Source organism: Anabas testudineus, chromosome 22, assembly GCF_900324465.2.
Source record: "Anabas testudineus chromosome 22, fAnaTes1.2, whole genome shotgun sequence".
NCBI classification, from domain to species: domain Eukaryota; kingdom Metazoa; phylum Chordata; class Actinopteri; order Anabantiformes; family Anabantidae; genus Anabas; species Anabas testudineus.
Window position 1 is genome coordinate 4,373,460 of NC_046630.1, and position 25,431 is coordinate 4,398,890.

Consider the following 25,431-nt stretch of genomic DNA (forward strand, 5'->3'; position numbering starts at 1 on the left):
CCAGTGGTTGTTTTATATGATGTATTTTATATATATCATCCAGTTGGAGACTTAAATCACTGGGCCTTATCAAGAAAAAGCCCAGTACATAATCCTGCTGTACAACTCCTGGTGTCTCCATTTCTAAATATCCCCTTTCATACATTCTAGCCAACCAGCATGTAACATTAAAGGCAATGAGCTTTGGCTCTTGACAGTCTAGCTGTTTCCAGCTTTATGCTAAGCTAAGTTAGCAGTAGCTTTATGTTTTGCAAACAGACACAAGAGTGGCATAAATCTTGTAGAGTACATTTTATCCAAACAAGTTGCACTTGTTCTTTAATTTAAAAAAACTGGACGGCATTATACTCAGTATGGCATAATGTTTCTATTAAATGTTTTATTATTTAATTTTCACTTTTTTTACAAGGTGTGACAACAACAATTACATTTCAAAATTCAACAGTCGCTGCATCATTAAACCATTATTTAACATATTTTCCACAAAGAAATCAGTTTTCAACTCATAAAGTGCGGCAGTGATGAGACAATAGTCCAAGTTAAGGAAGATTAGAGTGCAAGAATGTGTGCATCTCACGTCTAAACTGGTTTCTTGTCATATGTCTTAGGATCAACACTCACTATCACAGGAAACATCAGTCAGTGTGCAGCAGAGGGAAGCAAGGCAATGGGACAACACAGTGTCAAGTGTCAAATCATGATACCCTCCTTGACCATGTGATCACAATAACTCTGAAATACTTTACATATATTCTTAAAAAGATGGTTTTACCAACATGGGTGACTATCATGTAAACTAATTCAAATAGATGATTTTAGTTTATATTGTCCTGTTTTCGCAGGTTTAAGTGTAGGTTTGTGAGAAAAAACAGGCAAAAACAACAATACACATCAAAAGATAACATGGCCACAGGAATATCACTTAGTGAAACGTGAACTGACTTCATTACGTGTTTAAGTCAGCAATTAGTGATGTATATATTTCAGAAGAGAGGACATGTCTCCCATTAGAACAGACGAAACTGTGATTTAAAACTCGCAACACTGTGGGTAATCATAACCACAAACAAAAGACACATGATGACACATAAAAACTAGACATTTAGACAAAAACACTTATTTTTTTTAGTTTAATTCACTCATTTAAACTTTTCTTATAAGTAAGCCCCTTTCTGTATCCATTATTATTATTAATATTAATATATTTTTTGTAAATCTCTTGAAAACATCTTGAATGCCCTTAATTACATTAATTTCCCCAATCAACATATAAATATCTGCCAAAAGCTGGCCAGAAAATGTGCTACACAATAAATTGTTTTATTAGAATTACGAAAACAAGGCTCTTCATTTTTCTATTTCTTCAAGGTTTTAAGTGGTATCTGTCTTTGCAGAGGATACATCATTACATTTAGTAAGTGAAAACTTTCTACAGACACAAAAAGCAAAAGCAAAAACAAAACTAAAAACAAAAAAAAAAATAGTCAGTTAAAGATATTTCCCTTCAGTTTGAGGTAGGTTATAAATGTTCATCAAATTAAAGATATGCTCATATTGTGTAAGGACTATTGTATCTGTTTACATTGCTATAAGCAGTTCTGTTATGTAAGAGGTGTTGTCTTTCTGGTTTAGTAACATTGTTCCCAAAATACTGTAGAGATGAGATAACATCAAAAGATTTCCAGAGTGGAAATAAAGCACGCTGGTTTTGTCGCGTTTACAGACTGGAAGGCCGCTCAGTCAAGAGGAAAGTAATCATCAGGGTTTCTAGATGTTTTGATTGAAGTTGTAACTTGATATCAGACTGAAAGCCTGTAGGTCATTGGCCTGTGTGGTTGAAGGTTTGTTGTCCATTTCATCTCTGAACACACCCACTAACATGAGTATGTAGTGACGCGTATGGTCAGAGGTGTGCTTTGATTCACAGGAAGCATTAAACACAGTTTCATCTGTCCGCCACTGCAGCATGGTGAGGATTTAAACCACCTGACGTCCTCAAAACAGATTGACTGCAGATATAATGTTGCGCATTAAGCTCACATTTTCTAAACTTTATGAAAAACCATATTCAGTTTTCTTATTAACTAACAATTTAGTGAAATTTGAGCATAAAAACCAACATTATTTTGACTTTAGTGTCTCATACTAGCTCCTCAGCATAGTCACCATGTTCTCACTGTCTATGCTATCACGAGACTAGCGTTATGCTAAGGGTTCAAAGCTCAATAAAATTAATTTAAAGCTAAATCTGGCACTTTTGAGCATAGAAACGTACATTTTACAATTATATGATGAAAAGGTACCATTGGATTGTAACTGGACTCTTGTATACAGCAGAGATGATCACTGTGCAGAGGATGAACATGAGTGAACATGTTCATTATCAGAAACAGTTGAATTAACCTGGCAAAGTAGCATCTTATACCGAGATAAAAAATATTATAATTAAGTAATAAATAAAATCTAAATTTACAGACTATTTAATACAGTGTATTAAAACTGAGGGGTTATTCTGATACTTGATTAAAGGGGAACATAATTCTACATATCAAAGTCTGTTTACAGGTCTTGGGAGTACTACTGCATTTGTGAAAAAGTTGTTATTAGTAGTGTGGGCAACAGGATATAAAGAATTAATGGAAGAAAAAAGAAGATATCTCTAGTACTGCTGCATCAGTTTTGATATGTTTTTCAGCTGTCCATCGTGAGTTTGGCAATATCAAAAAGGCGTTAAAGTAAAACAGTAAAACTGTTGTAATCGCTATATGCTAGCTACACTACACTATGCTGAAGGGCTAGAATGACACACGCAGAGTCAAAAAGAATCTAAGGGGGCACTGTGTCTATAACCAAATCAGATAACAGATGAAGAGAAAGAATGTTTTAATCTGCTAGGTGCGGTCATACTGAGCTGAAAGCCATGTTCTGTTAGAAACCCTGGATCCTCTTATGTGCAGCTCATCTGTTTTTAAGATTAAATCCTGCTTGTATTATCCTCTGTTATGCCAACTGTGCCGTTACCTTGCATTAGGCCTGCCTTGGCGCTGCTGAGATGTCTTGTTGTGATGTTCCGACAGCCACTGGCGACAGATATTCTGCATCACCGAGTCCTGTGCTCCCTCTGCAGCCTGAAGGACTTCTTGGACCAGCGGTCCTGCCCGGCTCAGCTCCAGCTTGACTGCCAGCAGGTACGCTGGGCGCAGCTTACTGCACAGCAGGTAGGCTTTGATCTGCAGACAGAGGGATGATGTAATGAGAATTTGCTGGGTTTCTGATTTAAAGTGTTCATTATTATGATTCCTACATTTTTAAGACTGCTTCAGGCAGGAAAAGCAATGATAGTAAAAGGCAAAGGAGAATAAAACATGAAACAACCAGTTTTAACTACCTTGCTTTCTGAGTTTTTGGTCTCCAGAATTAGACTTTCCAGCTCTTTTGCCTAAACCAGATAAAAAAAAACCAACAACAAAGTTTTCATGACTTGACTGACGACACAGAGCCGAGTCATGGTCACGCTTTGTTATCACAGTACAGTCAATGTCTCATTATCATCTATCTTCTCAAAGTTCACTCACGTTAGCCGGCCCCTTATCTGCTACTGAAACATAGCTGAGGATGAGGGCATCACAGTCATTTTTGGTGGCAGTGCCTGATTCGCTGACGCATTTGAGCAGCTGCCGTACAGCTCCATACTGCCTCTGCCGAACAAGTCTTTGGCCGGCCTGCTTATAGACGGCTTGTGCCTCTAGCTGGAAATCCTGAGGCAGGAAAAAAGTGAAATTCAGTCTTGGGTCAGATGTTTGTTGTTACAGTTTTGCAATTTTAGTCACATTGATTTAATCATCTAATTAATAAATTTTGCTTGTCTAATTTTAAGCATAAATACAAATGAATTACTTCTGCCATTCACGTTGAACAAGTTTCTTTTTTGTCTGTTGGAAGAATATTTCAAGACATTCTAAACGGATTTTCATAAAACTGTGGAAAGAATTTTCATATTAGAAATTTATTTCTAATATGAACAAACCTGTATGACTCTGTAAGCGATGCCAAAGCCCTCTTCTATGTTTTTACCTCCAAGCATGACCTGCAATGAAGCAACGCGAGGGTATATTACTGGATTCTATGCAAAATGTCTCCACAATATAAATGAAATACAAAGCACAGTCCTGATTCAACATTTTACATTATTTCCACATACAGTATACAATACTGTAACACTAAAACATGCTCAACATTATTCCGATTTTCATGATCATTTCCTTTGTTACTATTTAAACCTGTATCTACTCAAATGAAACCTCACCTTACAGGCGACCTCAACCTTCATGGGACTTCCACTAAATAGTGTAGGTGGTGAACTAGATCCAGGGGACTTGGTGGAAGGTGCACTGGTCTGTGAATCCCTAGAAGAGCCAGTAGTCTCACAGCGGTAGAGGAAACGGGTCACCTCTAGTTGGAGCTCAATTGTATTAATGTGCCTACAAATACAAGGAAAGACCCACGCATTAAAAAACTGTAAGCACATATTTAAAAAGTAAATTATTTTAATGTAAAATTAAAATACAGATATTAAATAACCTGGAAATATCACTGGACGACATCATCTTCCTAAATGTGTTGACCTGAGACTTTCTCCTCCCCGGACCCCGACCTTGCTGCTCCTGAAGGTATGTCCTCAGGTGCTCTTTCGCTCTCACCAACCAACGCTGTGCACAGTCATACCAAGTAAAAAAGACAAATGCGGGTTAAACCTTCGTAACTCTTCCAGTAGGGAAAGTTTTAAACATTTCACTAATAGCATAATAAAAAAAGGAATATACCTGCTGTTCTCCCAGCTGTAAGTATGAAGTGGCTCCATGTGTGAAGAATCTGATACAGGTCATGGCTGCACGCACATGGTCCTGCCCAGGTAAAGAGTATTTAACAGGTATTGAGTCATCTTTCAGAAAAGCAACAACATCAACAACTGAAGTGACAAAAAAGGTCATTCTTTGTATTTTCTCATTAGGTGCTTTTTGTGCATTTTTATTTTATTAGATTAATAATTTAGGATAGTATTTCCCAACATTGTAACACTAATTATGTTACTACAAGCAGTCCTGGCAGGACTGGACATTGCAGTTACATATACAGCACATAAAACCTGTCTGATTGTCTTCTTACTTTTAAAAGATTATTAAAATCTTAAGTGATTTAAAATAAAATCAATTTAAAAACCATTTAATTGCTCTAACCATCATGAACTGCTGGAGCTGGTACAGAGTGTGAAAGTATCCTCTGCGCTGCAGGAATTGGCAGGAGGCTATAAGGTAGCGGCTGCATGACTCTAGGCTTGGGTCCAGTTTTTCTAATATCCCCTGCAGCATGCCAAGACGCCCCCGCTCCAGGCTGGGCTGCAACACACCCTCTAGAAACACCTCTTCTTGGCAGTCCTGAACCATGATAAAGCAGAAACACACATGTAGACTAGGGGATAAAAAAAAAATGAAAGCAATGAAAGCAAAGTGAAAGCAATGGCACAGGCAGCCGTGTTTAATCTCAAAGTAGTATCAAACAGAACCCCAATTCACTTGGGAATTTCTAAAACATACTAGTTACAATAACAATTCTCAACATAAATGTTGGTTTAAACATTCTGAATAGGGGTTAAGGGTGTCATAATTGACGTCTTGCAAATCCAACAATTCGAGGCCTACCTTGTTGAGCAGGTATGTCAGAGCCTCAGTCATGCAGTCATGACGCATATAGTAGCTGATCAATGCTAGGTGTGTGCCATATGTGTTCAGGTAGTAGAGAGACTCCTGGTGGAGGCTGCTGTTCTGCGTCTGTCCTTCTGGTCGCTCCACAGGACCTATGTCACTCAGGGCATCCTCCAGTTCCCGAAGCGATGCTAGGATATCCTCACCAAGAGTCTGATAAAAACATTGGAACATACAGACAATCATATAAAATGTCATGAATCATACAAAATGTCATGAATTTATAATTGTGTGCAAATGACCTAGTATAAAAACATACTGTGGATATTTTAATTTATTTAAAATTGCACAACATACTACCTTATTGTGTGGGTTACTGTATGATAAAGTCAGATAGAACAGGCACCACTAAACCACAAACAGTAGCCTAAATCTCAAGAATCAGAATCACATAAGTTTAACAGAGCTCTCTTGGTGGAAACTTCCATGTTAACCCAGGCCAACAGACACCACACAGACTAGAATGTGTTGGCTTCCTCTCAGTGTGAAGTAGTCAAGGCCCCTGACTGTTATGTAAGAGATTACTAAGGTGCCATGTTCCAGGCACTGAGCAGCCGTGCACATTCTCCTGACTGTGCACAACAGAGCAATGACTCCTGAAGTCTATTATTAGTTACAGCATTACTTTTTATTAATCTGTGTAGATTGTAACTGGTCTCTTAGACAGTAGCATGTTTACCACTGTAGCAGTAAGTCAAGTTAAACGACAGTGCCACAAAGCCAGAGTCTTCTTACCATAGACAGAGTGGGTCTTATAGTGGTCTCCAGGTGCTTGACAACTTCCTGCAGCAATAAGGGACCCAGGTTAAGCTGGTTGCGGTCCACTGGTGCCTTTAGACAGCGGGAAAACTTCTCTCTCGCTCCTGAAAGGTTCCCTGCCTTCAGTGAGGCCATCGCCCACGCCTGCCACACACCGCTAGGGTCCAGGCCACTCTTGGTAGACACCTAGAAAAGCAACAAAACAATTTGTGGCAAAAAGAACAGCCAATATAATGTTATCTAATTGAATCATTGATGAGTATGGGCGTGCTAAAAAACTGCCTGACCAAGGCCTTACAGTTAAAGCTTTTAGTTATATGTTATATTAGTTATAGTTATAATGTATCTACTGTTAGAGTAGCAAGGGAGTTTATATTTCAAAGGTTGGGCGTACGATGAGAAATGAGTCGTGCCATTACTGTTGAATTTTGAATTAACCACCTGATGGGCAGTAGGTGGTGTGTAATAATGTGTTTGGTCCCTGACAAATACATGTATAATAAAATATAATCACATGAATAAACCACCATGAGCCTCACCTCCACTGCTAGCTGGTAGTGCTCTGCTTCCAGCAGCTGGTTACGGAGACGTGTGACAGCAGACGTCTCCAGAATATCATCCAGAGAAGGAACATATTTGTAATTGGCTTTCACCAGAATCTTAAGCACATCTACTTTACTGATGTAACTGTGAACAAAAGAGGAAGCAAAACTATGAGAAAAATCAGTGTACGACACAGATGGTAAGTAAGGAGTGACACACAGGATGAAATAAGTGACGAAGTACACGTCTTTTGAAAGTCATTTCAGCATACTTCCTTTGGTTGACTACTCATTTCATTGCTGAGTCCCTGTGAACCCTGTGTCACCAGATGAGTTATGACCTTAAAGCAGCAATAATAATAATAATAATAACAATAATAATCATAAGAATGAATACTTGTTCAATCAGCAATGAACAACCATAAATCAAATGGACAGGTGCTATTTTTCTTTGGATTGCTGGAGACTAAACCAAAGCTAAAATGCTACAACATAATGGATTTAGTTAAGATAGCTAAAAACACCTATCCTAAAAGATAATAATGTTGTGCCGTTGAACTGTCAGCTAAAATGTTAGCAGAAAGAACTGTGGAAAGTGATGACATGTCTCTAGTCTGTGTCTGTCAGCTCGCCTATTATTAACTACTCCTGTAAGAAATGCACAGATGTCACTAACAACAGTAACCATGGCTCAGTTCTATTCAAGTACAGTACTCCAAGTAAACCCGAAGCAGCAGATCATCCTTTTGTAATGTAAATCTGTGCCTCTCCTACTGTCACATTTCAAAATGTCTTCTACAAAATGCACAATACAGATCTATACAACACCTCTACATACCTGTGGTACACAGGCACAGGTGTTTTCACTTGTAACAACTCCACCTCTCTCAACAGAGGTGGAGGACTTAGACACAACCTGTCTTCTATTTATCATGCTGCCATTTCATCTATCCCCAAAAAGGCTAGAACCAGTTCACACCTGCACCAGGTTGGACACACTTAACGACCCATTTTAAGTGGAGTTGGGCAGAGGTGTGACTATTACATCCTCCCCATCCTTTGTTTCACCTAACGAGCCCATTCAGGCCAAGGGGTGGAGTAAAACCAAACCTGGAGCATAAATTTGTTGTAACCAACTAAGTTACTTGGATGTTGGACGTTTCAACATAATAAAAGGAAGTGCAGTTGCCATGACTCAACTTCCAGATAACTTCACCTGGACAACTGAGAATCTTCACCGACAAATTCCTTTCATTAGTGCATGTGACTGATAACTCCTTCACTTCTAGTTTCTATTTTTGCTGCACAAGCTAGGGCGGGGCAACTAGCCATGTTATGGCATGCCTTCATAGAGTTATGTGCTTTTACATAATTACCAGAAGAGCAGTACCGAGTTTAACTTTACTAGAAGTCTGATTAGCCAGTGTAATTGAAAACATCTTTGAGGAAGTGAATTCCAGGAAATAATCAAGTTTTTCATTTCCAGGCTCCCGGCTGTGTCTTATCTACTCTCCATGATCAAAATAATTCACAAATTACTTTTAAACACAAATGTTACAGACACTGTACATTACATCGCACCTGTCACATAAGGCGAGATCCTGGCTACGGCCAACTTTAACAAACATGAGCTTGGCTCTGAACAGCAGCTGCTGCATGATGTCGGTGAGGAGGCAGGCGTCCACCTCTGGATTGGTCAGTTTACGGGACAGATCGCGACAGTGCTTGATGAGCTCATGTCCACAGGATGCTTGGTCACTGTGCAGAGACAGAATGGCCACGCAGAGGTGTGCACTGGGAGCCTAGATAAGAGGAGTATAACATTAGTCTGACTGGATTTGCTGAAATGTGTTTACCGGAATAAAACCAAATAAAAGTATGGTGTCGTGTTTTGGGAAAAAGGGAAAACAAGACATTTATCCTAATGGCCCTGCAGGAATTTACATTTTTACTGTACTCAATACAAATCACGTTAAATCATTTATAGTTGCAACCTGTCTTGTGTCAATAAATACATACCTGTTCATAGTAGAACTCACACCGCAGCAGCTGGTTCTCGACAGGATCTGTCGTAAGTTGAATCTGTCGATGGACCACTTCAGGCAGATGCAGCATCCCATCTAAATCTTCCTCTCTCACTATGGGGCCACCAGCCACTGCAAAAACAGCAGAGAAGTGCATGAAACTTCATTATGACCTCGTTACATTACTGCTGTTGGGAATGTCAGTATTTTTTCTGAATTATTGTTTTGAACAAACATTTCAGAGCATGTGAGTAGTGCAGAGCACAAGTAAGCGAGGAGTGGGCAGATTTTGGACGGAGAGCAGAGCAGCTTCAATGCTGCTTACAGCACTAGCCTCAAGCATGCTCAAGCTTAACCAGTCAAAAATGTTTTATTTACGTAAGCTGCATGCAGTATATGGGTGTCATCTGCATTGCTGTTTAATTTACCTTCAGCTGGTTCCAGCTCATCGTCAGAACTGTAAATGGACAAAAAATAAATTTTAAATCATAGTATGTGTCTGTTGATACATATTGTTAAAATACTATTAAGTCAGATTTCTTTGCTGAGTGAGTTTACCACATTTAAATCTAAAGGATCTTACTCTGGGTGAAAATAGGCATAACACTGGTCACAGACTCTGACTTCATCTCCTGGGCATCCTGCTACAGGCATCTTACGCTCAGAACAAGCGTGACAAACCAGGCGGCCACACTTTCGACAATGATGGCGTCTGTTGAACTAAAAGATAAAAAACAAAAACAGACAAATACTCATTATATACAAAGAAACATTTACATAACATGTTCAAGCAGTTCCACCCTTACTAGCAATGGTACAGTGACATTATGTGAAATTAAACTTTTAATTTTAGTCCAAAATAATAAGTTAAATTAATTTGTCGTTTCAAATCCAGCCTTAGTATTAGGAGTAGGAAACAAGTCATGGTTATAATAAAGGTTGTTTTACAATACAAAACATTTTATATATCAGCAAGTACATGTTTTTATAACAACTACAGTGAGTCTCACACAGTTTTTCCCCACTCACCATGGTGAACCGCTCACGTTTGCAGACCATGCACACATGGTGTTGGGTGTCAGGAACCCAGTCTTTACGATCTGGAGGTTGGTCTGGAGGTTTGAACTTGGCAGGCGAACAGCGTTTTCTCCCTGCTGAGCTTCGATCCCTCTGGGTGTCTGTGCTGTGTGACGAGGGGGTGTGTGTAGGCGTGCTGCCTGTAGTCCGAGAAATGAAGAAGAAACCAACACTAGTTCAACTAACACTGATTTCATACCGTACGGTCTACTGTACATAAAAAACAACCCAGAAGATTTTAACCCTATTAACTAGTAGATGTGCACTGTGATCTGAGACAATGTCTCTCAAATAGGAAAAATACTGCTGCAACTATAGTACTGTTTTTGGTTGAGTATGGACAAGAAAGTTTCCTGTGGATGTTGAAAGGGTAGTATATGTATAATAATCAAACGTGCAAATGTCTCACTTGCAGAGGGTGCTGGAGAGTCAAATCGGGTGGACGAAAGGGAGCTGGTGTCTTGAGCAGGACAAAGCATCAGAGCGTCTTGAAGACTAATTATAGAGTCTGGAAATTATATACACAGCAAGTCAGTACGGTGAAGGTTTTTGAAAAGCTTGAAATGACTAAAACATAATATCTCTTAGCATCCAACTACATCTTTAAAGCAAAAAAACTGTGAATCAGAGAAATTCTTGCCAGAGACGTCATAGTAAATAGTTGAAAAGCCTGAGTGATTCAGTGATTGGTATACTTGATACTTTTTTTTACTGTGTGTTTACTTGTTAAATGTTTACACTGTTAACCTTTCAATGTCTTGACATTACATGATCTGTTGTTATGTGACCTAACTGTTTACTGAGTATATCTTTATAAGACAGAAAATACTTGCTTAAACACTAACGAGATGAAGCAATCAATGCCCGCTTTCACTACTTTGTATTATTCTACACACAGCCCCAGTTTGTGTACACAATTGTCTAAATGTGCCTACAGCACTGACCAGATCGAGACCTCTCTCTAGGGGCACAGGAGAAGTCGAGGGCCTTGTAGGCATATTCTGACAGAAGCTTATCAATGTTCTCGGCTCCAAAGCCAGCCTCTTGACCAACAAGCAGGCTCCGCAGTGTTCGCACCGCCACCTCTGCCCAGTCCACCTTTAGGTTCATTAACAGCTGTTCAAGCATCAGCAGAGGCTCTGACAGCAGGGAGAAATAGTCCTGTCTGGCTGCTGGTGGCAGAGTCAACAACACCTGGAGGAGCAAAGATTGACAGATATTAGAATATACTGACTGTAGTTATTCAGCTGATGCAATACTTTCATTCTTCACTAGATCTGTTCATAGCTGATAAACACTATACTGCTTCGTGGTTACAATAGCCCCGATGTTACCACAGATCCACTGATAGCACATGGGTAAGATCAGGTGCACACATTATTTTGTCACAGGCTTCCAAAAAGCAAGTTTGGACATGTAACTGAGCTGTAAAAAAGGAATTTTTACTGAATCATGAAGCAAGATGACGTCAAATGTTGAGAAATTGTAGTTTGTGGAAACAAAAAAAAACAAACCAGAACAAAACAAGGAAACCATAGACTTTTTAAAGGAAACTAAAATCTCCACAGGATAATAAACAGATAATAATCAGATTAATTAAAATGTAATAATAATTGCAACAACAATTATTATTTATTATTAGTTATTATCTATATAAAGGTCTATCAGTTATTGGTGTTGTTCCTAAGATTGCTTTTTATATCTATTTTAAAGCATATAGAAGACAACAGCTGCTGATTTTCACATAAACAAACCTTGGAGCCCAGATGAAGGGCGTGGATGTGTTGTCTACGAGCTGGAGACACCTGCCTCTGAAAATGCAGGGTGAGGTAGTCAGCTAGGAAGTGACAGGCAGCTAATCCAGGTCGGCGGTCCAGAGCGCGCTCGCAAACGTCTAAGCCCACCACAAAATCAGAGAGGCCCTCGAGTAACTAAAGAAATCAGTAATAGGAAAGAAAAAATTATGATAAGAAATTAAAGCTGCATTAAAGAGAAATGAAGAAATGACTCTGTTTAAGACAATATCTGTCAATTTGTACTACAGTGTTAGAAGCCAGTATTTGCTGTGGTCCTTTAAATTTTATCTTACATATTTATAAAGGGATTGCAGATATATACTGTCCAGAGCAAAGACTAAAATTACATCAAATATTTTTATTTTTATGATAATTCTACCAATATGACCTAAAAAAGATTTCTGTGTCAGTTTAGCTAAGTGGTCTAGACCTGGAAAGCCTCATCTGTCTGTCCATTCTCCAGCAGATGAAGCAAATGTTCAGTCTTCAGCTGCAGTTTCAACTGGTCAGACACAGTATGCAACTCCACCCACTGTGCACAAAGAGCAAACTCCTTCAAAAAGAAAAAAATATTAATTGTATTATATTGTATGAATGAACAACAATTTAACACTGACTAACAGACTAATCGTTGGTAATAAATTTAGATAATATGGTGTTTTTGTTTGACATATTATAGATAATGTGTGAACGTTTAGTAATTTAATCCCTCCATACTTTTGCCTCCAGCATCATTGATAACATGGACTCAGATTTGGTGTCAGACTCGGTCCTCAGCTCCTGCCAAGTAGTCCAGGGCAACGGAGGCTGTAAATTCAGCATCTGTGACAAGAAAAAACAGCATAAACAGTTGCCAAGTTACATCACTGAGGAATGCAACATATAATTATTCCAAAGACATCACATGAGATGTAAAAAACACATACTGCACGAATCAAAGCTCCCTGAATGAGCAAGAATTGACTTGCATAATCACAACCATCCTTCGCTGAGTCTTAGCAACGCTATTGTGCTTTTGTTTGTCAAGATTTGTAAGACTGCGTTACTATGACACACTATACAGCACTGTATTTCCCACTGGTAATAAGAAAATAAATCATAATTTAAGCTAAAGAATTACCCGATGATAGATGTCCAGCTCTTTCTTCTTAAGCTCTACTTCTGTTCTCAATGAAGCCTCTGTACTCGGATCATTGAGGCAAAATTTGAGTAGCTCCAGACAGGCAGCTAGAGGCCATCGCTCCAGACCCTGGAGAGCAACACGGGCTCGCAGGTTCGCATCCTGTACACGAAACAACTGACCTATGCCTTCATCTCCACCTAAAAAAGACAAATTTTTTACATTTTGAACAGTTGTTTCAAATGTATTTATTATTTCATTATATGTTGACAAAATAGTTTTTGTAACTTTCTAATTGATTGTTTTGCCTTTAACATGTCACTAAAAGATGGTGACGTCATAAAATACAGTTATATCCTAAAGACTTGCAAAGATAGAAAAGAGAGAAAATTATCACAGCTGAGAAGCTGAAATTAGTAAGTTCTATTTTTACTTTACACATTACTTAGGTGACCTATCAATGCTTGTACATGTTAAGACATGTAGCTGGGTAACGGTGGAAAAAGTGTCAGAAATAAGTTTTCCACAAAAACATGCTTCAGCATATAAGGAACACTAACACTAGTACTAGCATCACTAGTCAATAAGCTTATTTTACTGAAATACATTTACCATTAATTCTCACCTTCTATGGCTGCACAGGCAAGCAGTTGGTCTCTTAGCACCACCTCCTGGCTGCAGCCTTGCCCATACAGTTCCAGCAGGCTCAGCGCTCTGTTCAGGTCTTTAGAGACAAGAGCTTTCTGGAAGGCCTCAGCAGCCACAGCCTGGGTAACTTCTTCTTGAGGCCCAGACAGAATGAGACTGACAAGAGGTTTCCCACAAAGAACCACACCTAGTCCAGCAGAGCCTTCCTCGCCCTCATTTAACAGGGAGCCCATCACTGGTTCTGCCATGGTGTCAAGGTAAGCACGGAGAATAGAAAACTCTTTCAGAAGGTTATCTACCTCACGAGAAATCTGCTCACCATCTAGGACAACCTCTTTACGTCCACTGCGGAAATATCCAGACCATCCGGAGGATTGTGTCCTGGTTGTTTCACCTTTACAGGCACCCAGACATGCCAGTGTGGCCAGTAAAGGGGAGCGTGACTTTAGGAATGACAAAGCCGATGGGGTGAGGAGGAAAGAGTTTGAGGAAGATGAGGAGGAAGATGAACTAGAAGGTGGAAAGTTGGAGAGGGTGGTAGGTGTAACAGAGTCTTCCACTGAAGCTTCAGACTCAGAACTTGCATCAGACTGAGTCTCTGTGATTCCCAGAGTTGGTATATACTCTTGAGCATGCTGTTGGAGGAGGACAGATAAACTGGCAATGCCGAACAGGCCATCATCTTTTTTGACCTCAGTAGTGTCTCTATCAGCGCCTGGACAGGAGAACCACAGAGGAAAAGTGTCACAGCATCGCTGGACAATCACCTGCTGGACACTGAGTCGCAGACCTTCCTGCTGCAGCAAGGACAGCACTCTGGAGACAACCAGGACACAAAGTAGTAAGATATACTGCCTTCAACCACCTCCAAAATATTTCTTATATTTATTGCCCATCATCTTTTGTAGCTGAAAACTGAAATTTCCCTATTTTACAAATCTAATATTTAGCAGACCCTCTTGTGTGGTACTTCTTTTCACCTAATGTGAAGCTGTCTAATGGAGTGAATGTCACAGCATTCATGAATAACATATAGAGAAATGGAAATGTTTAACAATTTACACTTAAGAGTTATTTTTCAGGAGAACTATTACTGTGTGTACAGTACCTGTCAGGAGACACCTGTCTCTCAAAAAGCAGATGGGAGAGAAGTTGAAATGGGGACTGAATCAACACAAGAAGTGGGTTTCCAAGCTTCACTTCATTGCTGTGGTCTAAGAGAAACGAGAGAGGCAAATTAGAACAAGATATAAGAAGTAAAAGAGTCCCCGACGGTTGCCAATGTAGTGACAATTTAGGCTCAATCATTTTACAGGATTTTGGTACACTGTAAATTTGAGCTTATTACAAATGCCTGCTGATTTGATTACCATCTGGAATAATGTGGGTTTCAAGAATTAAGTTAAAACTGAGATGGTGAAGTCAGATGATGTTGTTTTTTATTATATACAAATTCAATATATTTATTTAACTTTTTAAAAGAAGTGTTATTAACAAGAAGTAGATTAATCTAAAAAACGCTATTTCTGTTTACAAACCTTATCCAAAATGATTCAAAAAGCACATCATTTCTTCTCAATGATTAATTATTTTACCTTCTGAACCATGGCTGCGCACCAGCACAGATGCCAGCGTGTTGACATAGTCAAGGAAACTGCGCACATAATCTGGTCTGGCAAGGTCTCCGTCTGGCTCGAAGGGGCAAAGCTGGTCCAGAGAACGAAGCAGCTGCTTCATGCTGGATCGAACTGGGTGAACATCCAACTCTGACTGCTTCAGATTGGCCTGTTCAACCAACAGTGCCAGAAGAGAGCTGCCCAAATTGCTCTCTGTTTCATGAGGGGTAACAGGAGAGATACCAAACTTTCTTAGAATGCTAAACACAAACTAATGTAAAAGTACAACAAAGATCCAAGACACACATCCTCTAAGATAAGCATTTGAAAATACTGTGACTGATAGGATTCAAATAATTGTATTTTTCAATATAATAGATATTAGACTACCAAAACTAAGAAACTGTTAATGTTACTGTATCTGAAAAGCCCTGGTTATGGTGCTGACCTGGTCCATCGATCGCAGTGCTCAGTATGTGCAGTGTGGTCTCCAAGCGTTGAGCAAGACTGAGCCGAGCAGAAATGTATTCCTCACTCAGTATTGGGTGGCAACACAGGAGAACGTCTTGAATGCAGCAACCAAACGGAGGGGCAAACGCTTGGTCCTCCCCAACAGTTTCTGGGAACAAGCATGAATCGTTAACAAATAAACGGCTTTTAATCACAACTTTCAGAAAAGTAGTTTTTCATCTGTCTTCATCTGACACTATTCCATCATCTGACCGACCTAATAGAATATAAACTATAACAATGAGAAGAAGACAAAGAACTCAAGCTAAAATAAGTGATATGTCAAGAACAATTTTCTTAAAAAGGTTTGAACACTGGTATTCACCTGTTTTCACAGGACCCTTATTAGTGGCAGAGTGATTCAGGATCTTGTTGATTTGTTGTAATACCATGGGAAATCCACAGATTCCCTCAGAATGAGGAACCTTACGGTCAACTCTTACTGCTAGGGAGGAGGACAGAGACAAGAGAGCAAAAACCAAAATTATTACCTGTGTAAAGTTTTCAATAAACACATTAAATTATAGTTTAGTCTTGTTCCAGTTACTATAAAATAAATATGTTACCATCATTCAAGTTTTATACCTCGAGCCTCCAGACTGCTGCTGAGCCTGCGCTCTGCTGTGTCCAGCAGCTGGCGAGATGTCTTCCAGAGCTGACAGTGGCAGCACGCCAGGTCGAAGGCAGCCATGGCTGCTGGGCTGAGCTCATCCAGGAGTGCGTAAACGAGGCCAGAGGGGTCTGAAGAGCAGGAGCTCAACCAGTAGGATTCTTCCAGTGAGGGCATCGGGTGAGCAGGGGTGCTGAGGAGACGGTCAGCTATGTCTGAGATGGAGTAGACAGCCACACCTGCAGGAAATTACATGCAAACTAATGTGTGATGTTCTTTGACTGGTTCTTTGCATCAGTTATTAACTAATTATACTTCATGATAAACAGGCCTTTCCAGTGTAGCCAAGACAGGAGTGCAGTGTGGCTGCTCTTTTGTGCAATACACACATCACTTTAATTAAGAATACCACAGTTAACTAGGATACAACATATGTTGAACCTGCAGCAGCAGCACTTCCGATGGCCTGGAGTGTTGACCGCCCACTGCTGCCCAGTCGAGTCCTCCCCGCCCCTGATACAGCTGGTGTCCCCAAGCCCTCTGAAGAGGATGAGGATGACGACATCGACTGCTTCTCCATCTTGTGCTCTACCTGCGCCAACTCCACCAGAACTTCTTTGTAACGCTCCATGAACACTAACTCGCCACAACAGGCCGATGTCCCCAGATCAAACACCAGAGACACCTGCAAAGTAGACAAGATATCTACAGGTTCCTAAACAAGGTTCTACAAGTTTTACGACAACAAATACGTGTTAATGAGCTGCTTCTAATTACAAAATCAAAACTTTGATCAATGCAAAACTAAATAAAAGCAACAATATCCACTCTCATCCTAACTAGTAAATGCATATGTATATCTTCTTTGTGCATTTTTATATTTTAGTGTTGCACAAATACATGGGAAAATGTTTGAGTCCAGTTTATCACACAGACCTGCCGTGCCTCCATGAAGTTTCCTCTGCGGATACAAGAAATTAGCAGAGACTCTGGAGGGGACAACATAGCAGGCACCAACCAGCTGTGAAGACCTCCACATGGAGAAACATCCAATTCCACACAACCTGCTGTTGTCGCTCCTCCACCATCTGGTAAAACAAATCAATCATGAATACACAAAATAAAACACACCTTTAAAAATGTGCTTTCAAATCCCCTCAAGAAAAATGACTAAGATCGGAGTCCTTTGGATGAAACACAGATTTCCAAATGAAGATAAATACACATATAATTCATGTAGTTTCAAGCTTTTTTTAAACACAAGTAGCTGGAGCATACAAAATAATTCTATTTGATTTTAACATATCACATATAAAGAACAAAAGGGTCTTTATGCCTTACCTGATGCACTCGTACTAACTTCTCCATTGTGTTTCTCGATGGAGGTTTGTCTCCCTGGTTTTCTCCTTCTCCTCAGACTTGAGCTATTACTGTGTCGCAGAGAAGTTGCAGTACAACTGAACGCTGACATCTGAGGACTTTCTGCACCTGCAAGTACATTTAACAGGACTGAACAAACTAATGCATACTTTCTTCTTTTGTTTTGGCCCATCAGTGTGAATGAAGTGCTGTAAATCTTGGAAAAATCATCAGTTTGGGCATCTCACCACTTTCACTGCCCTGGTTGCTGGTGATGATCTGCAGTCTCCACTGAGCCTCTGCAGTGCGTTTGGACAGCCTTTGCAAGCGAGCCCCAAATGTCTCAGCTGTCACTGAGCAGCCGAGACTCTCTGCCGCTTTGGCCTCTTGAGACAGTGCTCTTCCTGCCTCGTGTCCCTCCTGCTGGCCCACCACACACATGCCTTCCAACCCCTCTTTAAGAAGTTTCAGAAAACCTTCCATTGCTGTCACATCGACTAGAAACCCCCTGCAGCCCTGGATGAAGTGTCCCAGGTCCAGGTGTCTCCGATGGGCTGCTGTTGGTGAACCTGAACAACCCTTTTGGCTCTCCATCCTACTGTCGTCAGTCTCATCTATCTTTCCATTGGCTCTAAATTCAACATCTTTGTTTTTCGTATGTGATAAACTATCCTGTGTTGCATCTCCCGTTTTTAAATTGGAGTTTGTATCTTTTTGATGCTGCTGCAAAAAGTCAGCAGAGGACAGAAAGAGAAGGGAGAAGATGTTCTCCAGGAGCTCCAGGCGGAACATGGCAGGCACAGCTTCCAGATAGAGCTGACACTCTGACAGGTAGTGCTGGAACAGCAAATGGCAACCTGGGAAAGACAAACAGAAATGTATGGCTATGCTACAATTTAAAAAACGTCATGTGTATGATATGCGTACATAATAAAAAATCTGTTGTAACAATATGATTTTAAGGGAGATTTTTTTGAATTACTTGGTCATCCATGTTTCTTTTGCGTTTGCCGAGCATTATGATTTGGTGTCAGTCCATTTGAGAATTTATTTATTTGTGAATAATTAGAATTTCATGTTTTTAATCTTTCCATCCACTTTTTAATTGGACTACTATGATTTAACCCAGATAAAAGAAATTCAGATATTAAAACGGTCTATGCGTGACTTAAGTCATCTACTGTTTTTGCTATTGAGATTATAATTATACGATCACACAAATCAGCAGACAGGAAACATTTCTATCATCAGACATTTAGCAGCAGATGAAATCATACCATCTGGGGAAGTTGAGGTTTTATCCATTTCTGCTTCACTGGGCTTTTGCTGTTGCACGGACTCACACTCTGTGCAATGTGAGTATTTATGTGCATTTACACAGAGAGCATAAATGGCATACTTCATTGCACAGAACCCCTGGAACAATACAATGTTCCTTTGCACACCAGGGCTGGGAGTGCTGATGGCCTCAGTGTCCTCTGCACAAAAAGAAAAACACAGGCATTACTACCAGGCACCATTTCTATCAGCATCAAGTGCATTATTCTTTGAGCAAGAATCAGGCAAAGGTGAATGATGTAAACCTGTTACTGGTGAAGTTGGCAGTTGCTCCAGCAGATCCAGTATTCTGCACTCCTCAAACTGAGGCAAGGGAGTCAGGGAGTGCAGGATATAAAGGGCAGAGTGATTGTCTAGAGTGTGAAGCTGTGCGAGCAATGCCTCCATGGAAAGACCTCTGCACAGAGGAGGAGAAGAGAAACAAGATTCAGACAAGGAAAATAAACTAAAAATTAACATAATAAATACTATGAATACATTGATGTTCTCTGTGTTGTACTTAATACATAATGACTAAGATGGACTAAAATGCCAGTTAAAAGTCAAAAGTGTATAACAAATGCTTACGGATTGTTGTTTTTGCACCATTCAAGTATTCCAAGCTGAGAGGACAAAAGATTGGCAAATTCCTGCAGAACAGAGTCATTGGATGGTGCCTAAAAAGATAATAATATCAGCACAGGAACACGGTGTATCACAGAGTTTTGAAAACAAGACTCAATGAGCTGATCTGTGATCAGTCTCTGCTCAAGTTACAGCTAAACAGCTGTAATCGAGGAAGTATGTGTACATGTCTGGACAGCAGAATGATTTCAGTTCTGACCTGCTCTTGATGAAGGATGCCAAGCAGCTTTTGAGCTGAGCTCAGACTGCGACACTGAGTCCATCCCAGGAGCAAAAGCAGACGAGATAGTGGCTGGAACTCCAGCTGCAGAAGGTCTTTCAGTTGAGAAAACTCCTCATGTTTAATCAGGTCAAGTGCAGTAACCTACAGGAAGGAACCAATCATTATTACATTATTCAATTTCATAGCCTGTGGTTGTTAATCAACTGTACTTGACCATTACGATGCTGTACTAGTGATAAAAGTGTTAATGAAATGCTACTGAAAGAGGTTTGTCCATACCTATCTAATTCAGCATTGGCATGTTACAATATTCCTGGTACACTTACCAAGACCTGCTCCAAGAAGTGCTTCCCACTGCTAAGGCACTCAAAATAGACAGTCTTCCAAATGGATGGACGGTCTTTGTGGCAACATAAACTGAGAGTGAGCTTCTCTGCTTCAGGGAGGGCAACTAGGAAAGGAACAAAAAACAGTGGTGCAAACTCAGCAACAAAAAAATGCTCTTAACAGACAATACTTTAATTTTAAAAGCAGAGCTAGTAGTGCAAGGGAATGTAGAAAGTCCTGTAAAGTTGCTGTAAATCTGCAAAGAACTGCAAGGGAATTCAAGACATATGTCGACAAAGAAATATCCCATTGCTGCCTCTTAGAGACTACAAACTAAATATTATGGGAAATATTTTTTTTATATTTGCGCCACATTGCCATAAACAGTCTGAAAGAGGTATTAGAAATTTATAAGGTTACAGGAAGTTTGGAAAGACTAAAAAAAAAAAAAAAAGCTGTCACATGTACATTTTTATAACACTGTAAAAACTGCCACAGCTTTACAACCACAGAAGCAGAAGTGTGATTAACAGAGGAAAGGGGTGATGCCAGCGTTTCTCCCCCAAAACAATATGCAAAAAGGTCTAACCAAAGACTACAAGAGTTGTAAGAGTTATCCTTATCAGTATCGGTACTTTAAAATAAAAGTCAAACCACAAACAGTTCAGAAGAGGAACTAATCTGTAGCAACACGACTGTTTTACAAAGCAGCCTGGCCATACTAATTAACATGAATCTGCAGTTGACTCTAAATGAGCAGTTGTGGCGTCTATTGCTTTAAAAGGGCACAGCAACCCTGTTCAAATTTAGCCAAAAGGCCCTTTCTTAATCATGACAAAACAGACATGATTTTTTAATATGATTACTCAACATTACAAAGTAAAGCTAGAAGTAAAAATACAACAACAGCATAACATGGCCTCTTTAACATTCTTTATTAATGCTTAATATTTCTTTGTCATGGTGCAGCATGGTGCTCCAGACTTTACCATTACAGTAAGTACATTTTCTTAAATGGACTAAGAACACTCTGATTACCTTGTGTATCACGCATGCTTCTCAGCAGATGATCCCTCTGAAGCCTCAGAGCAGTGGAGCAGTACACAGAAACCAGAGCATCACACTGAGGGCGGAGGAGTGAGTTCAGGATCTTCTCCTCTTTCAGGGGACCGTCTCTGGCTGCCCACAGTGCTTCACAAAGTGCCTCAAACTGCCCACCACTTCTACGAGAGCTCCATGGCATCACAGCCAAAACAGCATATATCTCCTCCACCCACTCCCCCACCTTCTCCGGGTTTCTCTCTGGCTTTCCCAGTTTCTTCAGCAGGTGCTGAATGAATGTGTGCTGCAGAGTATGGTCATCTCTGCATGACTGGTCCTGTTGGGGCAAAAAAGGAAAACATAGCACACTTGCATTACACGAATTACAATAAATGAATCTTAGCAGTTTCTTATTCCTGAATGTTTAACAAGTGGAGACATAACATTTAAAGTAATTTAAACATAGTTTTTTGTCAATTTTTCACAAAACAGTCAGCGGCTTTATTGTTACAATGTGAATCACTCTACCTGTAAGAAATGTGCTAAAGACTGGGCTAGTCTGGCCTTCTTTTTCTCCAACAATGTGTGAAGGCAAGACTCAACAGCATTTCCTGTTGTCCTCGATCCCACTGCAGCCTTCTGGTTTGACTGTGTGTCCAAGAAGACCTGGTGTAGCTCCTGGTGACAGATACATGATCTTACTCACTTATTCTCTGCCTACTCACAAGGTGATATAATTATCAATATATCAAACATCAATATAATTATTATAAAGCACCTTGTTATCTACTTCATAACAAATCATTATCTATAGATTTGATTGCAAACTGGAGTTAAAAATCATATTAACCTTGAGATCAGTCTCTGGTATTCCCTCTGAGCCCAGTTCCTCTAGGAGCAGCATAAACTCCAACTCTCTCCTGATGCTGGGAGAAACCTGAAAAATAAGTTGTGGTAAAGGTCTTTCAAATGCAATTTCAACCAACAACACATTTTTATATCTTTGTGTGAAGGCATTTTTGAGTCTGCTTTTGGTTTCCAACAAATTTTTGACAAAAATGTGTTTGGTAAGATAACACAAACAAAATATCTAAGGCTAAGTAAGTTGTAGAGTAAGTCAATTAAGTACGACACAGAGAAAGTCAATGTATTCATAGTAATACCTGCTCTTCTGTCCATTTCTCCAGGATCTGAAACCAAAACCAAGCCAGCTTGTGTGGACTGCCAACAGACTCCCATCTACAACATCAACACACATTAAACTACAGTATAAATAACAATAACAATCTGAATTATATTTGATTTATCTAATTCACATTTTACATACAAGAAAAAAACAAATGCAACATGTAGCTACAGTTATCAGACTCACTTTAAATTGTAAGGATGGCAAACGATAGCTTTGATTATGCGTCTTAGGTTTTCGGAAATTGCTCCTGTGGAAGTCACCAGCTGTGGGACACAGGCACTGGCCAGTTCCCACTCTCCATGCTGCAGGCACCTCTTGAAGTACTCAAACAGGTCCTTAAGTGAGGTCTCTGCCTCACAACCGAAAGGATGCATGGCCATGGTCACGATAACACTCCTTTGCTCAGTGGTCACAAATGGAGAGGCACTTTTATCAGCATGAAGCCGAGACGCACGCGTGGGATTTCTTCACCTGAAACAAGAAGAAAAGGCGGTTTGAATTTTGATAGTTTAAGAAAACAAAATTATTCATGTTATTTAAAACTAGCAGAATATACTGACTGTAAATTGTTGATTTTTTATAAAATATATTGTTTACATTTATAATTATAGAAACAATCTGGGAGAAAATACTACAAAACAAACCTTTATATGACCAATACAATTAAAAAGATTCAAAGATGCTTTTATTGTCAATTCGCAATATGTACAGGACATACAGAGGAAGCAAAATACTATTTTGCTCCCACCATAGTATAAATGTTATTGTAGTGCTTTCCCTTTTACAAAACCCTATTTGGCATTTAAAGAAACGTCAGATATTTTTCACATTAATTACAACAGAAAATGTATTCTCCTTGGATATTATGTACAATATACAGAACTTTCATTCTTCATGTCTTTACTCTCTCTCCATAAACAACAGACATTTATTTATTTATTTTAAAAAACAGTAAGTGTCTGAATTTTAGATTCTTAATGACCCAGTTTGTTCACAGCTGTATAACTCTCTTTTGGGGTATGAAAAAATATGATCTGTATTTTGAACATGTAGGCCTTATTTCCTCATACTTCCACTAAGTAAAAGCCATGGCAGTATAAGTAAGCAGCGACTAAAACGAACAAGGTTTAACGAAGCTGAATATTTTGTAATATCTGTATTAAACCGGCATATAACATATATCTTCTATTATTTACAGGATTATTGAGCCACAATTTATCTGTGATTACATCTCTAAAAACGTCTTTCGTTTCACGTAGCATAACTTTACTTTTTAAATGACTATAAACGATGAATTTTGATGTTATAACCTTTGATTCTTGTGCATTGAGTTTAGTAAAACTCCATTCAGAAGCAGCGTTTGTTCCATTTATACACGATGTGTTGCAAACAACACAATTAAATCGTCTGTACCTTTAATTGCCTGAACAAACAAACGCCGCACGTTGCGTTGGAGAGATGGAACAAAACAGCTGTCCTGTGAGCTGTTGTGAAAGAGGTTTTGAACTCCACTGTTTACATCGTCACCGCTTGACTCTTCTCAGATTTGACAACTGCCTAAAGTCAGGTTAGCATTAGCATTAGCATTAGCTCCAATGTTGCTGACTTGCTACATCCGAAACTAACTTAGTTAGCTAACTTCCCTAACAGCAAACAGACACGTATCCTGACACACAAATAAACCAGTTACACGTTAGCGGGTATTCAGTGAAGTTACTTACTCATTTCTTTAGGGTGTTTTCCCCATAATTCCGTTTTATTTACATTCCTAGCTGCTGCTTTCTGTTGACCTGATCTTCAAGGCGGCTAGGCGGGTGCACGCTAACCAGGGTCATGTGACACAATCAGCTGATTCTCGATCGCTGGTTGGTCAAAGGTTGGCACGAGGAGGGCGTCCCAAAACGGCTGATGCCTTCAGGAACCGTCGAAAATATGAAACAAGCTCAATTCACCATAGACTGTAACTGTACTTCACTTGACTATTTCCACTGGATACTTCTCAATACGAGTACTTTACTAAATGTTATATAAAAATATTGATGTGAGTAATTAATTATACGGGAAAATCAATCAATATTTTACACACAGTACGTATGTTTTACCCTACATGTACATAAATCATACAAAAGGATTGGAACAGTAAAGCTAATTCCGATGTTTTTGATGTACATTGAAGACATTTGGGTTTAAAAGTAAAATATAAATGAGGCTAAAGTTCAAAGTTCAAAGTATTAATTTTATGCTGTTCATAAATCAATGCTAAACAACACAGAAGACAGCACCTTTTCAATTACATGACCCAGATTTTAGGTGAGCAAAAGTATTAGAACATGTGACTGACAGGTGTGTCTTGCAACCCGGGTGTATTTATTGTTCGCTGAAATGATGCATCAGCATGAAAACCAGAGACATGTCATTTTGAATCTGAGACAAGAGGAGAAGCAATCAGAGGTATTGCACAAACATTGAGCATAGCCAATACATCGATTTGGAAAGTCATGGAAAATAAATAAATCATTGGTTTAGTGCAGGTTAAAACTAGTTTTATGGACTGATGAGAGCAAGATGGAAAGACTAATGTGTGGAGGAGGAAAGGATCTGCTAATGAGCCAAATCATACATAACTAATCTTTAGTGATGGTGTAACTCATTAGGGTAGCAGCAGAATTAATCCAGATCTGTGTCGATACATTTTCAGTCTGCACACTTACAAGGCAATACATTAAAATTGGTTAATATGTTGTTGTAAAATTAATGCAGGAATATTTCTAAATGATGGTGATTGGTCCTTGTGCTGCATGATTTGATCCAACCCGGAAGCCGGAAAAGTACAAATGACATCACTTTACAGTTTTTGTTTATGTCT

At 39.4% G+C, this 25,431-nt stretch overlaps 1 protein-coding gene across 3 annotated transcripts; it reads right to left on the reverse strand.

The window, feature by feature from the left end:
• Positions 1-345: 345 nt before the first annotated feature.
• On the reverse strand, positions 346-24,478 carry zfyve26 (zinc finger, FYVE domain containing 26). Of its 3 annotated transcripts, none has more exons than XM_026339194.1 (44): positions 24,287-24,478; positions 22,749-23,036; positions 22,540-22,615; positions 22,227-22,313; positions 21,905-22,054; positions 21,374-21,707; positions 20,335-20,459; positions 19,985-20,149; positions 19,729-19,817; positions 19,407-19,558; positions 19,101-19,301; positions 18,072-18,680; positions 17,806-17,952; positions 17,401-17,552; positions 16,906-17,149; positions 16,440-16,703; positions 16,180-16,299; positions 15,793-15,963; positions 15,324-15,557; positions 14,837-14,942; positions 13,706-14,544; positions 13,081-13,280; positions 12,678-12,782; positions 12,391-12,513; positions 11,919-12,095; positions 11,109-11,358; positions 10,574-10,672; positions 10,117-10,304; positions 9,671-9,807; positions 9,516-9,544; positions 9,083-9,219; positions 8,645-8,865; positions 7,061-7,208; positions 6,498-6,707; positions 5,700-5,915; positions 5,238-5,435; positions 4,824-4,904; positions 4,582-4,709; positions 4,307-4,481; positions 4,028-4,087; positions 3,576-3,758; positions 3,389-3,439; positions 3,022-3,230; positions 346-2,009 (listed from the first exon to the last, which is right to left on the reverse strand). In XM_026339194.1, exons 2-44 carry the CDS (start codon positions 22,943-22,945, stop codon positions 1,946-1,948), a joined length of 7,851 nt encoding a protein of 2,616 aa, XP_026194979.1. In that variant the 5' UTR covers positions 22,946-23,036; positions 24,287-24,478; the 3' UTR covers positions 346-1,945. The 3 variants fall into 3 exon arrangements, with proteins under 3 accessions (XP_026194979.1, XP_026194977.1, XP_026194976.1); XM_026339192.1 differs by having other exon boundaries at positions 16,180-16,296; positions 21,374-21,713; positions 24,287-24,477; XM_026339191.1 differs by having other exon boundaries at positions 21,374-21,713; positions 24,287-24,477.
• Positions 24,479-25,431: the final 953 nt, after the last annotated feature.

Coding starts and splice junctions, on each gene's coding strand:
- zfyve26 (XM_026339191.1), bottom strand. CDS start 22,945: ATGGCCATGCATCCTTTCGGTTGTGAGGCAGAGACCTCACTTAAGGAC. Junction 14,545..14,836: donor AGACAGGTGTCTCCTGACAG/GTACTGTACACA, acceptor GGTTGTCTCCAG/AGTGCTGTCCTTGCTGCAGC. Junction 10,305..10,573: donor CTCTCCAGCACCCTCTGCAA/GTGAGACATTTG, acceptor CTCGGACTACAG/GCAGCACGCCTACACACACC.